This window comes from Pezoporus occidentalis, unplaced genomic scaffold (genome assembly GCF_034315485.1).
Source record: "Pezoporus occidentalis ecotype Australia unplaced genomic scaffold, CSIRO_AGI_Poc_V1 ctg13, whole genome shotgun sequence".
Lineage (NCBI taxonomy): Eukaryota > Metazoa > Chordata > Aves > Psittaciformes > Psittacidae > Pezoporus > Pezoporus occidentalis.
This window is the reverse complement of record NW_026913103.1, coordinates 3,478,974-3,493,941: the sequence shown is the minus strand read 5'-3', so window position 1 is coordinate 3,493,941 and position 14,968 is coordinate 3,478,974. Positions and strand designations below refer to the sequence as shown.

Here is a 14,968-nt window from a genome sequence, read left to right as displayed (position 1 = left end):
TTTACCATTACAGATATGATAGCAAGGCAGATAGGAAGGAGACAATGTTGACAAAAAGATGATTACACTTCTAATAAGAACATAGCATGTAGCTCAGAAACAAACATCAGGGACAATAACGTTGAGTGCATGTGTGGTCTGTTCTCAAACAACACTGAGTTAAACATGCCAAATAAAAATAATGAATGTAATTTCATATTTAAAATGTAACATTATTCAAGTTTAGGGGGGGTACGGGTTATTGTTTGAAAACTAGAGAGAACATGGAGAAAAAACTTTGGAGAGAGCTCACTTGTAGCTATAAAAGAGCTCATTAGTAACTAAAAAAAAGGCAAATGCTTGCCACTTAAAGAGCATTTTTAATAGCAAAGCTGTACTGAGTACTGATTGCAAAATAGGGCTGTAAAAGTTGAAGGCACGCATGAAATTATCTACTGAGGTTTATCAACCTTTTATTCAAAGAAGGGATTTCCGAATGTACACCTTCTCATGTATGAAAGGCCTTGCAGAAAACACCTGTTTTTTTGTAAGAGGAATTAAAAAGACTACACATGACAAAAACTGAATGTGTCCACTTTCCCACAATGACTAAATCTAACCTGTATGTGCTAAAAGGTATTTCATTTTCCAAACAAGCTTGTTTTAGATAAAATCCCGTCATCTGTATCAGAAGGAGCACTAGCTTACATTTGTTTAACACTAAAGTAAAAGAAATCTAAAATTCTTTTCCAAGTTTTAGGCAACTGTAATGAAATACATACAATTAAAATATATATAGTAAAAAAAAATCAGTTTAAAATAAATTTCCAGAGTATCTCTATTCTGCCTAAAAAATACACCTAGCATTACTCTGTAAACTTAAAAGTCACACTCTGTATACACAAAGCTTACAGAAGAGAGTAACACAATTCACATTTATTCTAAGTATTAGCTCAAATATTGTCAAGTTGGTCAAATAACATCCATACTTCCTTAGTGACCACGACAGTGACAGCAACCATAACATTTCCTTGTATCTTCAAATACAAAGGCTTTATGCTCTCCAGACTGAGCAGAGAATTTTTTTGCATGGACCAGCATGACAGCAGCAACCAAGCTTATGGTCATTTATGCAGAAGATTCTCAGATGCTCATGGGAAACTGTCAGGTGTGACATGAAATGGAAGCTGGATGAATGATGAAAATGGTTGACACCAGAACTTTTAATTATTTTAAGACAATACATACAACAAAAAGGCATTCTGTTGATGTCACACTGCTGCTACAGGAGGAATGTTAAGTACGGTGCAACCATTTATACAGATTACATATGATAGAATAATAAATTGTTATGAAGAGTATAGCATGAGCAATGCAGCTCATTAAAAATACCCTATAGGATACTGCCAACTGTACAGCAGATCTTTTTCTTTTTTATTAAGAAAGTTACTGAAGTTTTGGTTAAAAAGATAGGCCTCAAAATGTGTTTGGTTTTTATTAAATCCTTTACTGATACTCTACTGACCCTATATACTTGGCATAGTTGAGGCCACATCTGGAGTACTGGGTTCTCCAGTACAGTACATAAAGTTAACGGTGCAAGTCCAGCTCAGGATCACAAAGATAATTAAGAGACCGGAGTATCTCCCATATGAGAAGAGGCTACGAGATTTATAATAATATTTTCTTCATGTAAACAGATGTGAGCGTACCAAAAAAAGGAGTAAAAAATATATTCTGTTAAATCTGAGCTTCAAATTAAAGTTTCAGCTGTTGATACAAACTTCTTTTACAAAAAGTTCTATATGCTGATTTTTAAAAATTATATATACATCACCTAAAGATACTAATAATAAAAGAAGAGAGTACAATTAAATGAAAGATAAGACACATTTGTAATACAAGGGAAAAATACTTTTCTTTAAATATTCTTGAAGTTATCAAAGTGCCATTATTTCTGAAGTAGCAGTCTTCCATTGAGAAGCAGTGATTCTTTGCAGCTGCCAAAACCTCTAGGCACAGAGTTTTCTCTGTTATTATTAAATGCTAATACTGCATTTGCCTTAGCAATTGGTAGAACTTTTGAAATTATAGTTTTAAGGATTTAATGCTAGTTAAATTAGACAAAATATTTTCATCATTCCTTTTTTTAGCTCATGATGGTGATCAAGTGAACTTCTGTGCTTCCACATTAAGAAGTTATGTGCTTATATTTTGGAAAATGAGCAATAATCTTTGCAAAAATCTTGAGATATTAAGAAGGCAAAATAACATCTTCTGAATATTTCAAGAAAAAAAGAATAAAACAACAACTGTAAATATATACCTTTAGTAAAGACAGAGCTTATTCATCATACATAACCACCACAGTGGGTAGCAATGGCAAGTAAGTGGTTAAGCGTAGGAAAAGGGGCTTTAAAGGGAAACAAAGAGTCACATGTTGCAAAAACATTGGATTCTTACTTCTGTTAAGAAGTAATAGCTTAATCCTAGACTAATCTAGTTGAAGCCAAAAGAGACTATGCCGAAATGGTCTGCTTTGTCATCCTTCATTGTGGGTAAATATGGATATTCATAATTCCCTACCACACATACCATGCAGGTGAATGTATGGGAAATCTGGACCAAATAAGAGCTGCAGTGCACTCTGGTGAGGTCCATGTACTGGGGGGGGCAGGAGAAGAGAAGATGTAAACACCCTGCAACACAACAAGGAACTTCCATGCAACTTAGTTTTAAGAGAGACTGTTGGATGGAGAAGATACTGCAATATTCTTTCAGTGCAAATGAAGGTAGCAGTCCAAAATCTTGGAAGATTTTGCAATGTGGTAAGTAAGGAAGGCTGGACAGGAGGGTAGAAATACATATCTGAACTTGGTGTCCAGGGATATTTGTTAATCTGTGCCTAAGATTCTTGAGCAATTCAGTAGATGGTGGGACTGGCAATCTTCTGCAGCTCTCACTGCAAAATGTATTTCCATACGCTGTCTAGACTGTCACACATTTGTGGCTGATGACTGAAATTTTCTTTGCCCCTCTGTGCCTCAAGTTTAACTCTCATTAAAGAATTCAGGCTGCATATGCTAACAAATCCCCACACTTCTTTGTATACCCACTTCACACAGGAGTCACAAACAAGCACTCCAGTTAAGATTGCCAAACAAATGTATCCATTAAACTCAAAATAGACAAATTTGTGCTTGGTCAGGTCAGCTGCCAGATTGTTTCTGATCAGGTAGACTTCAGGAGAAGTGTCCTCACCATCACTTTGAGTTTAGAGATCAGTTTAGAGACTCTCAGCTCATATAAATCCTATTGATACAGATTAAATATTGCTGTTTTCTACAGTGATCTCTGAAATTCAGAGTATGGACTCATGCGTTCTTCAAAGCCACATCTGAGCATGCACAGTCCCAAGAAATTTCCGTAAGAATCAGTTACTTAAGTGCTGACCCAGTGAATAGAGTCCAGTGCCTTCAGCTGAACAATTTTGAAAGTTTTCTGTCAGATGGAAAATTATTTCAAATGGATGTCCTGAAGAACTGGCAGCTGAAAAAAAAGCCCTGATTCTTAATACAGCCTACTGAAACCTTATGTGTAAGTAAATCTATAGAGATACGCCAGTATCCACACTGCCAACAAAAAAAAAAAAAGAAAATAATAAACAGGAAAAAACATTTAGAACCTATGATTTATTTTTATTATAAATATTCAGTCTCTCACCTGATGCAAAAACATCAAGAATAATCACTTCATTAAAGCAAATATCATTACTAGACATATCAGAACAAATTTCCCTCTTAGCTACTCAGGTGGTAAGTGTATTAAAGTAAGGAAAGAACCCAATCAAAATCAATGGAAGGAGAATTTGGCTCAGTAAACATCAAAATGATATTGTGTTAATAAAATACATTATTTATTTGTATGGTTACAAAATGAGTAATTAAATTGTCAGATCGATGATTCTATGATTCTACAATTCTATGATCATTTTAAACATAGATCAGGAAGATAGAAAGCTTTCTAAATCCCTCCATGATTTGATTTAGTGATTTTCATCAGGAAAACTGATTTAGTGCTGGCAATAACATAGTGACTCTTCAGTTAGTTTGGGGCAATTGGGAAACATACTCATTTGACTTACGGCAACAGTCAAATAGAAGTCAAATAGAATGTGATACCCAAAATGATCCTCAAGATTTTCAGTATGTAAGGAATGCTGAACTGAAAATCAAACCATGATAGTCTATACAAGTATATATTCATGAATATTTAGGGTAATGACAGTTCATGAAGGCTTATGAAACTAGAAAAGATAGCCATGCTCCATGCATCTTAATCTACAGCCATGCATTCGCAATAAAGTCCATGGGAGACTGCACTATATGTTAGTTTCAAGCAAAATGCAAAATAAAAAAAAATAATAAAAAAAACCCAAAACTTGCAATAAACACTGAAATCTTAATTTTTATTCCAAAATTATTTAAAAATTTAATTTATATTTTTAATAAGGCTTCAAACATTACGCACCATTGTGGTTTAAGCACAAACAATTTGAACCATCAAGTGGTTCATGTATGAAGAATGATATGTAAAAACGTATAAATGAATGGATAGAAGAATCTTTAAATTAGCCATGATTTATGACACATACCATGGATTAATCAGAACTTTTTTTTCATAATGCACTCTCCAAAACAAGTATCCTCAATATTCCAAAATGTTATAAAGAAATAAAAACAAACAAGCAAAAAATAATAATAATAAGAAGAAAGCAGGACCATGCTGTTCACCCACGCACCTGGAGGAACAACTCCAATACCATCATCAACATCATAATCTGAGATGTCACTATCACTGATTGGCCGAGATCCTGCACAACAGTAAGGTAAACAAATACCTGAACATCTGGTTGTGTTATAAAATGTAAAAATATGTTCATTTAATGTACTAATGAAATTAAAAGATGATTTTTAAGTCTAAACAATAGAGAACTAAATTGCAGTGACAGACAATTCACGAGATAGCTGAGCCAATTTAATATCTTACAGCTGCTGCAACCTCCTTTTCCCTTCTCTTCCCCTCATGTCCACAGTAATCCTCTCCTATGATATTTTACCTCATCAAACCTACAGAAAGTTAACTCTAAGAAAGAAGAAAAAAACCCCAAACCTTTTGTGCTATTTCAGGGAGCAAGCTGAATCAGCTTGCTGAACAGGAAAGGAGAGGTGGCAGCAGATGGTGAGAGAGAGGTAGAGAAAACAGCACTGCCAGCTTTTAGGAAAGTTCAAATGCCTCATGAAAACTAATCTTTAATTTGCTCTCTCTATACATATCCTCATGTAGCAATTACAGCATTATCACATTTTTATAATTCATTCCTGAATGTGCATCAATTTTCTATGCATTGGCTGGAATGAGTAACTTTCATGTTTAAGAAAAATCACAAAAAGAGCTTGGAAAATTATTTTGAGATACTTCCCTACATCCAACACATTTCTAAATAAACCTTTTAAATGACCAGAGAAGCTACAATATTCAAATATTTCAATACATTCATTATATTAATACGCCTCACACAAACCTGAAATCAGATTCATTGCAACAACTGTACCTCCCAAATACACATATTTCTATTTGCTGCAAAAGTACACTTCTCATTGTATAACAAGAAAATTGGAAGTTGAGACTAGCTTTATGAAGAAAAGTATATCTAAGCCTCAGAAGTTTTTGAGGACTTTTTTTTATTTTAATAAAGAACTTTTAACTATTAAAAAAGTATACAATAACGATGGAAGCAAACATTTGAAAAATTCTCTTTTGCTAGTGAAAACCAAATCAATTCTGGCAGGTTTCACATACTTGAAAGTTATGCATCACAGGTGAAAGGCTGCCATGTCATAATGTTAAAATTTGCATCCCTTTGCTGCCACATATTTTCATTATGTTTAAAGATGATTAAATAGTATTTTTATCTTGCATAGGAAAGCATTTTCAATTTAAAACTTAAGAGAGATGAATGGAATTTGGACCTACTTTGTAATTTTTTGCTAGTGCTTTCTCCACCATGAATATGTCTTCTTGGCATGAAAGGTGATGGCTGAGGCAGAGGTAGTGAAGATTCATCATGTGTCTGTAGCTTATACCAATGTGGTTCATCATCTAAAAGGGCTGTCTCCAGCTCTATAAGAATCTAATAGAAAAATTAGCAGGGTTTAATTTTACCTTCAGGGCACACACACACAAACACATATTTAAAATATATATGCATATGTATTCAAAACCAAACAACAAACTCAGGACTAATGTGATTGTATGTATCACCTCTCCAAGAAATTCACTCTCTTCTTCTTGTATTCTTGGCTGATCCCATACAGTTATTTCAAGCATTCGTTCTCTAAAATCTCTACGATGCACATGTGAGTAGAGAAAAGTTTGGTTCCATTTTGGCTCTAGACTTTTCTTTACTGTTTTGGTCCTCCTTTTACTCTTATCACTGAAACATAAATATTTGTTGTGAATTGTTTGTAGAGATAAAACACAAAATGCCATCTACTCATTAGCACTTACTGTTTTCATTCTTTCTGATCTGATAACACTTAAAAAAGTATTTGCTGTACAATGACTTGCATTCATCTAAAGTCCACAAAGTTAGTTTGATACTGACTAGAATGCTTCAAGCGCCATTTTTGTTATAATTAATCTAACTATAACAAATTATAAAAAGGAAATCTTTACTTCATAAGAATTCATTTAAAAGTAGATTCAATACATAGCAAATTACAACTTAATTTTCTAAACTGAAATACTACCACCTTCTGTCTGGAAGAAAATACATTTTCACATAGGGATTCCTAGGGCGTCCATCTACTCTTGGTGGCAAATCTGTTGCTTGCAGAACATTTACTATTAACTGATGTCCCACTTTGTCGTACCACAGTTTAACCTACAAGAATCAAGTTACCAGAAAACATTACTGAAAATGGAGAAAAAACAGAGTTTTCAGAATGCATCACATTAACCACAATGTAAAAATAACCAGTTTTCTCCAAGAGACAAAGAGATATATGTTATTTCAAATCCCTTATTAAGTTAGAAAAGAGGGCGGTATATATCAAAGACTTTTGTATTTACCACAGCTGGATAAAAAGGTGGTGCCTGATTATACTTACATTGTTTGTTGTACTCCCTGCATAATCTTGAATCTGTGAGTGCATTTAAACCAGCATGTTTCTTAGCTTTTCATGTCAAAAGCTGCATTCACATAGAAAGCTCTGGCTGCAGCTAAACTCGATACGTAGTTGAAATCTACTCTGATTTGTTACCTTGCAAATATTCTTATGAAAACTATAATATACAGCTAAATAATTTCTTAAGAGAATCATAATGCCACGAAATTATTGAGCCTGCTCTGTACTTAGAAATTACCATGATCAATATAAAAAAATGTGAGAACATACAAAACAATGTCTAAACACAGTATAATTAATAAGCCCAGTTTCAATTAGAGTTACAGACAGTTCCAGAAGGTAATGTGTATCTGAATTAAAATGCAAAACTCAATAGTGTAACTCTTAAGAAATACACAGCTCTTTAAATGCTCCCATAAAGAAGATAAAGTCAAACTATGTTTATTATCTGTGGATTACTGGGCATGTACAGAAGAGTCACCATTTTCAATGCAGAGGGTACAGGATGACAAGTTATAAGGCACTTTTATGGGATGCTCTCAATGTAAATTCCTGTGCTCTTTGTTGTATTAAGACAACGGTTCTATACCTTTGCTATGCTTACAGTGATGGCTTGTGAGTGTGTACAAAGGGTCGTAAAAAACATTTGAAAGATGTAAGTCTTTACTAAAAACAGATGTTTCTTTTGATCTCCCAACAGACCTTGGGCATATGGATAACTGAGGGACCAGCACTTCACAGGTTTTCATTAACAACTCAGGAAAAATAAAATATGCTCACAGAAAGCTGCCCTGGTAGGACTTGTGGTGCATCCCGTAGGGTTCCAGGGCTGGTCGGAGATATAACAGAAATAGAAGGCCTTTCCATCTTCTGAGATTCAAAAGAACTTGAACCTAGAAGCACATGAGAAAAACATGAACTTCCTATTAAAAATTTTGAAGCTAATTTGGAAAACTTAGGAATTACCTTTTCTTTGAATTGTGTAAAGTTTGTATTTATACATGGTATAACTGGATTATTATACAGAAAGATTTTAAAAACTGATGCTGATAGCATGGAGATGATGACTGTTTGGATACTCTTACCCCAGATTAAACCTGCATTTTTTGTTTAATTTAAATAACATATCCAAAATGTTCTCCTCATATAGCAGTGTCAAACCATACCAAGTGCTAAATAAAATAGTGTCCTCTGAGAGAATTATACATCACCTCCACAAAACCAAACTATTCTATGATCTTATGATTTAAAGTCTTTGATGAATAAACCCACATCTGTTGTATGGATTGTACTCCTCATAGCATCTGAAATTGCAACTCCCAAGGAACTGGCGCACAGGAAGGTATGCAGGATGTGCATCTGGCATGAAGAATGCTGTGGTGCCTGATGGACTAGCTCTCCAGCAGCAAAACAGAGACCTCACTGATGAGATGAGCTTGTGACAGGTGTAACAGCACTCAGTGGTCCCACAGGACCCTGTCCCAGGGAAGATTTCTGGTTTCATCTCTGAGAAGGTTCAGATGAGAAAGGACTGGGAGCCATTGCACTCACACATTCTACCCAACACTGCTCAAATGGCATAGTTAAAAATAAAACCTTTATTTTGAAGTTCACCTAAGCAACATCTTCTTGTTAAGAAAAACAGAAACAAGAATGTTGGATTTACATTGGATGGTGCAAGAGGTGAAATCCTGACACCATTTGTACCTCTGGCAATCCCTTATACCTTTTTTCTCTCAAGTTACGGCAAGTAAATGACCAGCTTGGGTCATAGAATGTGTACCACTATGGTACTAACAACACAAAATATAGAACATGACATTAAAGTCCTGCTGATGTTTGCAGTCTGGGTAGCTTTAATCAAATCTATACTGTTTTGTATTTAATACACAAGAGCAAAACCCATTGAATTTTGTCATACAAAAACCTTGCAGCCAATGCAGTTTCCCACCGCTCACCTTTAAGAAAATTCATAGCTGAAACAAGACCATGCTTAGTGAAAGGAACGAGGTGTGTACTCACTAGACTCTAACGGGGGGTGAGAAGTCTCAGGAATCCGTGGAATATCACTAAAATGCGAATACACACATAGTAATTAGAAACAACAGAGAAGCTTTCTGCTGTGACAAATACGTTTCTGAGACACTTTTTTAGAAATATGGAGCTGTATCTGTTCTATAGGGTTATAAGGAAAGAAAGAGGACATATTTTCCACTAGCATTCTTGAAAATCTTACGAATGCAAACTACTTTCAAGTTAATGAACAAGCAGACATAACAATATGAACACTACAATGTTAATATTGCAGATGGATTCCACAGTATTTTTACAATAAACAGAACAATAAAGGTAAAGAGTTCTTAGGGAGAAAAAGGTGGCAAAAGGTAGTACAGCTACAGACATTCAACTATTTTTTGGAGCCAAAAAAAAGCCAAAAAATAAGACATAGATTAACTCACTAGTAATTTTTATATAAACATCTCAGGGAGTTCAGGGAATGAAACTGATGAAAATGTCTTATAATAATAAAAAGAAAAAGCAAACAGCATTAGCAACGTTAAGCAAAAAGGAAAGGCAAACAGTGTTAGCAATGTTAAATAAGCAAAAGAATAATGCAATTGTTCAAAGGCTAATAATTCAAAATCAAACAATGGGTATGGACATTTTTCAACATTCACATATCCAGGACATAAACAGGTATAAGCACAATCAAACTGAGCAGTTCCACACACATCTATCAAAATTTTGCCATCAGCAAATTTATTCTTTCATCAAAATGTCAATGATGCTAGCTCCTGGCTTTCTTCTGTTCTCAGCAATCATTGAAAATACATTGCAAGAGCAAGAAAACAACTGTTATTGTACAAATGTTAGCAAAGCAGCAGAGCAGGAAAACGGAAACAAAGCTCTTTGGTGAACTACTTGAAAATTTTTTCAGCTACACAAAATAATTCAAAATTAGACCTACAATAACAATTCTGAAGAACATTTACAAGATTTTAAGTCTAAAACTGAGCATTTTGAAGGTCTTCAGACACTTCTCAGGTGAGAGAAACACTATCTTACTGACCTGGAAGTCAATAAAACTGACTCCTAGGTAAATAAAAGTCACTTATGAAAAAGAAAGACATACTTAAGCCAGGAAAGGAATTTAAGTGACCAATTAGTTAGCTTTCCATGTCCTGCAATTTAAACTTCTGGGGCCTGTGTATTAAAAAAGCCTATCTCAGCTTTAAGTTAATGTCTCATATCAGCTTACATCTCACATCAGTAAACAAGAATGTGCTTCTCTTTGCCTTGACTTTGCAATTCAAGAGTAATGTGGTTTCCTCAAACTCATGGAAATACAACTGCATTATGCTTTCCTGCTATGGCACTGTACTACTTTACAAACATATAAACAGATTAATGGCCTGTTGCATGGCAGGGCTGCCGTGCAGACTTCTTCCTCTTAACATTTTCTCTCTTTCCAGGACAAAATTTCCAAGGCAATTCTCAGCAGTCTGAAACATCTACTTACCATATTCAACTAGATTCAATACAAGATGAAGTTTGTAATGTTTTCTTGCACTAGAAAGAGCAGTCACCTGCAGTATAGCATTGCTCAAAATAAATAACATCATATTTAGGATGTCTAATGAGGGCTCATATGTGCAAGGTGTGTTTCAACATAAGAAGTGCAACCTACAGTGTCAAGTTGCATAATCCCTGGGTAGGCGAAGAAAGACACTTCCGTATTGCCAACAATATGGTAGAGAAAAAAGCTAAAAAAAAAAAAAAGCCTCAAATATTAGTTATTTTTAATACTTGTGCACAGTTCTGGTGTCCTCAACATAAAAACGACATGGAGCTGTTGGAACAAGTCCAGAGAAGGGCTTATGAGGATGATCAGGGGACTGGAGCACCTCCCGTATAAAGACAGGCTGAGAAAGTTGGGGCTGTTCAGCCTGGAGAAGAGAAGGCTGCGTGGAGACCTCATAGCAGCCTTCCAGTATCTGAGGGGGGCCTACAAGGGTGATGGGGATGGACTCTTAGTTAGGGATTGTAGTGATAGGACAAGGGGTAACAGGTTAAAACTTAAACAGGGGAAGTTTAGATTGGATATAAGGAGGAAGTTCTTTACTGTTAGGGTGGTGAGGCACTGGAATAGGTTGCCCAGGGAAATTCTAAATGCTCCATCCCTAGTGGTGCTCAAGGCCAGGTTGGAGTCTTGGGTGACATGGTTTAGTGTGAGGTGTCCCTGCCCATGGCAGGGGGCTTGGAACTAGATGATCTTAAGGTCCTTTCCAACCCTAACTATCAGATCTTTCTTAAGACTTCACTCATCAGACAGGAAAGAACTGAAAGTACAACTTTTTTACTATAGTTATCTGAACTCCTCAAAATTTTAATGAAGAACTGACAGGAACAGTGGAAGCTAGAACATAAATTCTGAGTCCAGACAAAAAGCATGGTTTGCAATAGAAATGTTATTTGAAATCTTTAAAAATTTATGGTAAAATTGACAGTTTTTTTCTGTCCCTGATACATATATGATATATATTATTTAGATATATTTTACATCTGTATTTATATCCATATATAATGCACGCACGTATACATATATATGTGTGCATATATACAGAATCATAGAATAGTTAGGGTTGGAAAGGATCTTAAGATCATCTAGGTCCAACCCCCCTGCCATATATATACACACACAAACTATTGCTAGGAAATCTCTTCCCTAATGTGCTTTATCTTGTTTAAGTACAGCTCCACACCAAATTGCAAGACACAAAAATAAAAGAAATAAATTAAGTTTATATGCAATATAGTTCTGATCACCAAACTCCTGGCTGAGTTTTCTAATGAGCTCTGTAATAGTTCTGCTTTCTGCTATTGACTTCAAAATGTACATGAAGTTATGCTTCTGTCTATATGTGAATTTCTTACAAATTCAATAATCGAGTTTACATAATAATTTCTTAAATATTACATGAACACAAGAAACTATAATCTAAAACTTGTTATGGAAAAAGAACTGTTTTATCTATCCTGCCTTTATTTTTGGATTGCAGAAAATATTCTGACACTATGATTTACAAAAACGCTTTTCAGAAGAAATAGTAGCTCATGACTTAAAATATTCAAAACTAGACTAGTCAATGTGAAAGGTAATAATAAAGTAGGAAGTTGAACAACCTCCTATTGAGAAGAGTAACAAAATTTTCTTCCCCTTTTGAAGCAATGTGAATGTCTGAAAAGTAATGTCAGACACACATCCGGTAAAGAGCTGCCAACATTAAATTGTCTTTCTTTCTCTGCCTCGGAAGACAAAGGTATTTTGTGATCTTATGTTATGTAACATAAGATTATCTTATAACTGATCCTTTCACACCTCAATGAATGCATAATTTACATAATGGTTTAATTTAACCAAAATATTCCTTAGGTTGAGACTACTCTGTACAGAAATATGGCTTGTGTGGATCACTTTTGTAAAACACAGGAACAGTTATAATTTCTCTGAGGGCTACAGTCAAAAGCTTGATCACTGAAGACAAACCAAATTCAAATGTAGTTGTAACCCACACTTTTTGAGGTTGCTCTAGTGACAGAAGTATCATCCTCTACACCCTACAGAGTTTCCAAGAGTTTCTAAGTGCCTGTCCCCAGAGCTCATCCTATTTCCAAAGCCATTCTTTCCCATCATCCTAACCTGCAGATCAACCTGAAGTCTGCATTAATTACATTACTTGAGCAACTCGCTGAAATACAGTACTGCCTGGTTTATGATGGAGGTTCAACCTCCTTTTCAGGACCTAGAGCACAGTAGCAGAACTTAAATAGAGAAGCTGAATCACACAAGAAAAACAGCAACTTTTGCAGTATTATCTATGGAAATCCAAGCAAAGGTAGCTAGCATCTAACAAAAAAAAACCCAGAGACAAATTAAAAAAAACATTTTCTTTACCTGCACTGTCCCATAGAGCTCACCCAAGCACACAAGAGATGGTAAGCTGGTTACTATGCCACGTTTCTCCTCCAGAAAACAGTGCCAGAGGATTTTCTATGCTCTCCTATGTTAACTACCTCTCACATTGTATGCATATTCAGAGGTAAATCCTTCCCTCATATTTAGATAGCCAACCCATTAATTCTACTTTTTATAGGTTTCTTCTCTACCTTGCAGTGCAATCATTAGCATTAGAGTCAATTAGTTTTTATGAAGTTGTCACAGTACTATTGTGGTTATATTGTTTGTTGTTACGCCTTCAACTGCTAATAGTGTTACATGTTTCATATTGTTCTCTAATAAACATCCTACAATTATCCATTTCTCAAAATTACATTTACTGGTAGACACAGAAATCCAAATTTACAAGACTGAGCAAATTGTTTAGACATCAATTTTGGAACTGGCAGTCTAATCTGTGGACAGTCTAATTTACAGGTTTACTATCCTCTCATTATTCACTTAAGCCAAACTGCGTCATATTTGGGCTTTTTAGACCTAATATGGTAGGACTTTTTAAATCAAGACCATTAAAAGTGCTGGTACATTACTTGCATTATTAATACTGAGAGATGAAAACACTTAAATTATGCAGACAAAATATCATTTTTCAAGTCTTTTGGGAACTTATTTCCTCACAAGAAGTTTAGGTGTGATGGATTACCACTTATTACTATACCAGGCAGCTTCAATTTTGCTGAGTCAGCACCTGAAGTTGATGCAAACTTTTGACATACTAGATTTGTTGGATTAAATAAAATATCGTGTTACGAATTTGAAAAAAAATCACATAGCGCGGATAACAAGACAAGGAGAAGCTAAAGGGTGGGAAAAAAAGTAATCTGCTAATGCAAGGAATATATTCCAGAAAATGTAACCAATTTACACGGGCTGTAATTATTTTTTTTTTTAAGAGAAAAAAATAAGAAAATCCTGGGCACTGTGTTCTGTTTTGTTAATTAATATCAGGATTTCCCTCTTTGTATGGTGTCTGATATTTTTTTCTTTTAAGATGACAGACATGTAAATCCTGATGTGATACAAAACCACAGGACTTTGACTCCTTACTGCTGGAAAAAGGAAGCATCCCTCAGAAGAAGCCTCAAACAAACAAATGAAAAAAAAAAAATCAAGACACAAGTCTACCAGAATAGCGCTATTATAGTATGTAAAAGACTCCATGCCATTTTTATCTGAAAATAAAACCACAATCTGATATGCTTCATTTTTGCCTGTGTCTGGAAAAAATACACATGGGTCATCCAAAGCAAAACTTTACATTTTATTGGTATTACTTATTACTTCTGGGTGCACTTCTTTAGTGCAAAATTCACTGCTCAGATTCAGAAACACTCTTTGATTTTGAATGCACTTTTGAACGTTCTGTGCCTTGGTTTACAGTATTTTCTCTTGATTTTTCTTCAAGAATATGTCAGTCAAATGTGGTCACTTTTTACTTAATTTTTTTGAAGCTATTAGACTTATTAAATTCATAAACTAAGATAATTCAATTGGTTTAATGATGAACTTATCTTAAAAACTGAAGGATATATGACATATGAAAATATACTGATAACTGTTAATATATCTACAGCTTAGTATTTAAAATACTAATCTAGCTCCTTCCTTTTACAGCAGCTGTAGAAATCAATATTCAGGCTTTCTTCAACTGAGACATGGCGTTCAAGTGAGTTCCAATATCAACATACTTATTTTCTGCTGATTTAAACATTAAAAACTAAACTTATAAAAACCTCCTAATGACACTTTAATTAAAAAAAAAAAAAGGACTGAATTGGCA

The 14,968-nt window shown here is 34.7% G+C and overlaps 1 protein-coding gene across 24 annotated transcripts in view; it reads right to left on the bottom strand.

The window, feature by feature from the left end:
- RIMS1 (regulating synaptic membrane exocytosis 1) overlaps positions 1-14,968 on the bottom strand; it is a 298,011-nt gene that overhangs the window by 104,070 nt on the left and 178,973 nt on the right. For all 24 annotated transcript variants that reach the window (XM_062608169.1, XM_062608171.1, XM_062608174.1 and 21 more), the window contains 6 exons: positions 9,192-9,238; positions 7,950-8,062; positions 6,795-6,925; positions 6,304-6,475; positions 6,016-6,172; positions 4,781-4,852 (listed from right to left, as the gene is read on the bottom strand). In XM_062608169.1, the coding sequence (XP_062464153.1) occupies positions 4,781-4,852; positions 6,016-6,172; positions 6,304-6,475; positions 6,795-6,925; positions 7,950-8,062; positions 9,192-9,238 (692 nt within the window). The remainder of the gene's footprint in view (positions 1-4,780; positions 4,853-6,015; positions 6,173-6,303; positions 6,476-6,794; positions 6,926-7,949; positions 8,063-9,191; positions 9,239-14,968) is intronic.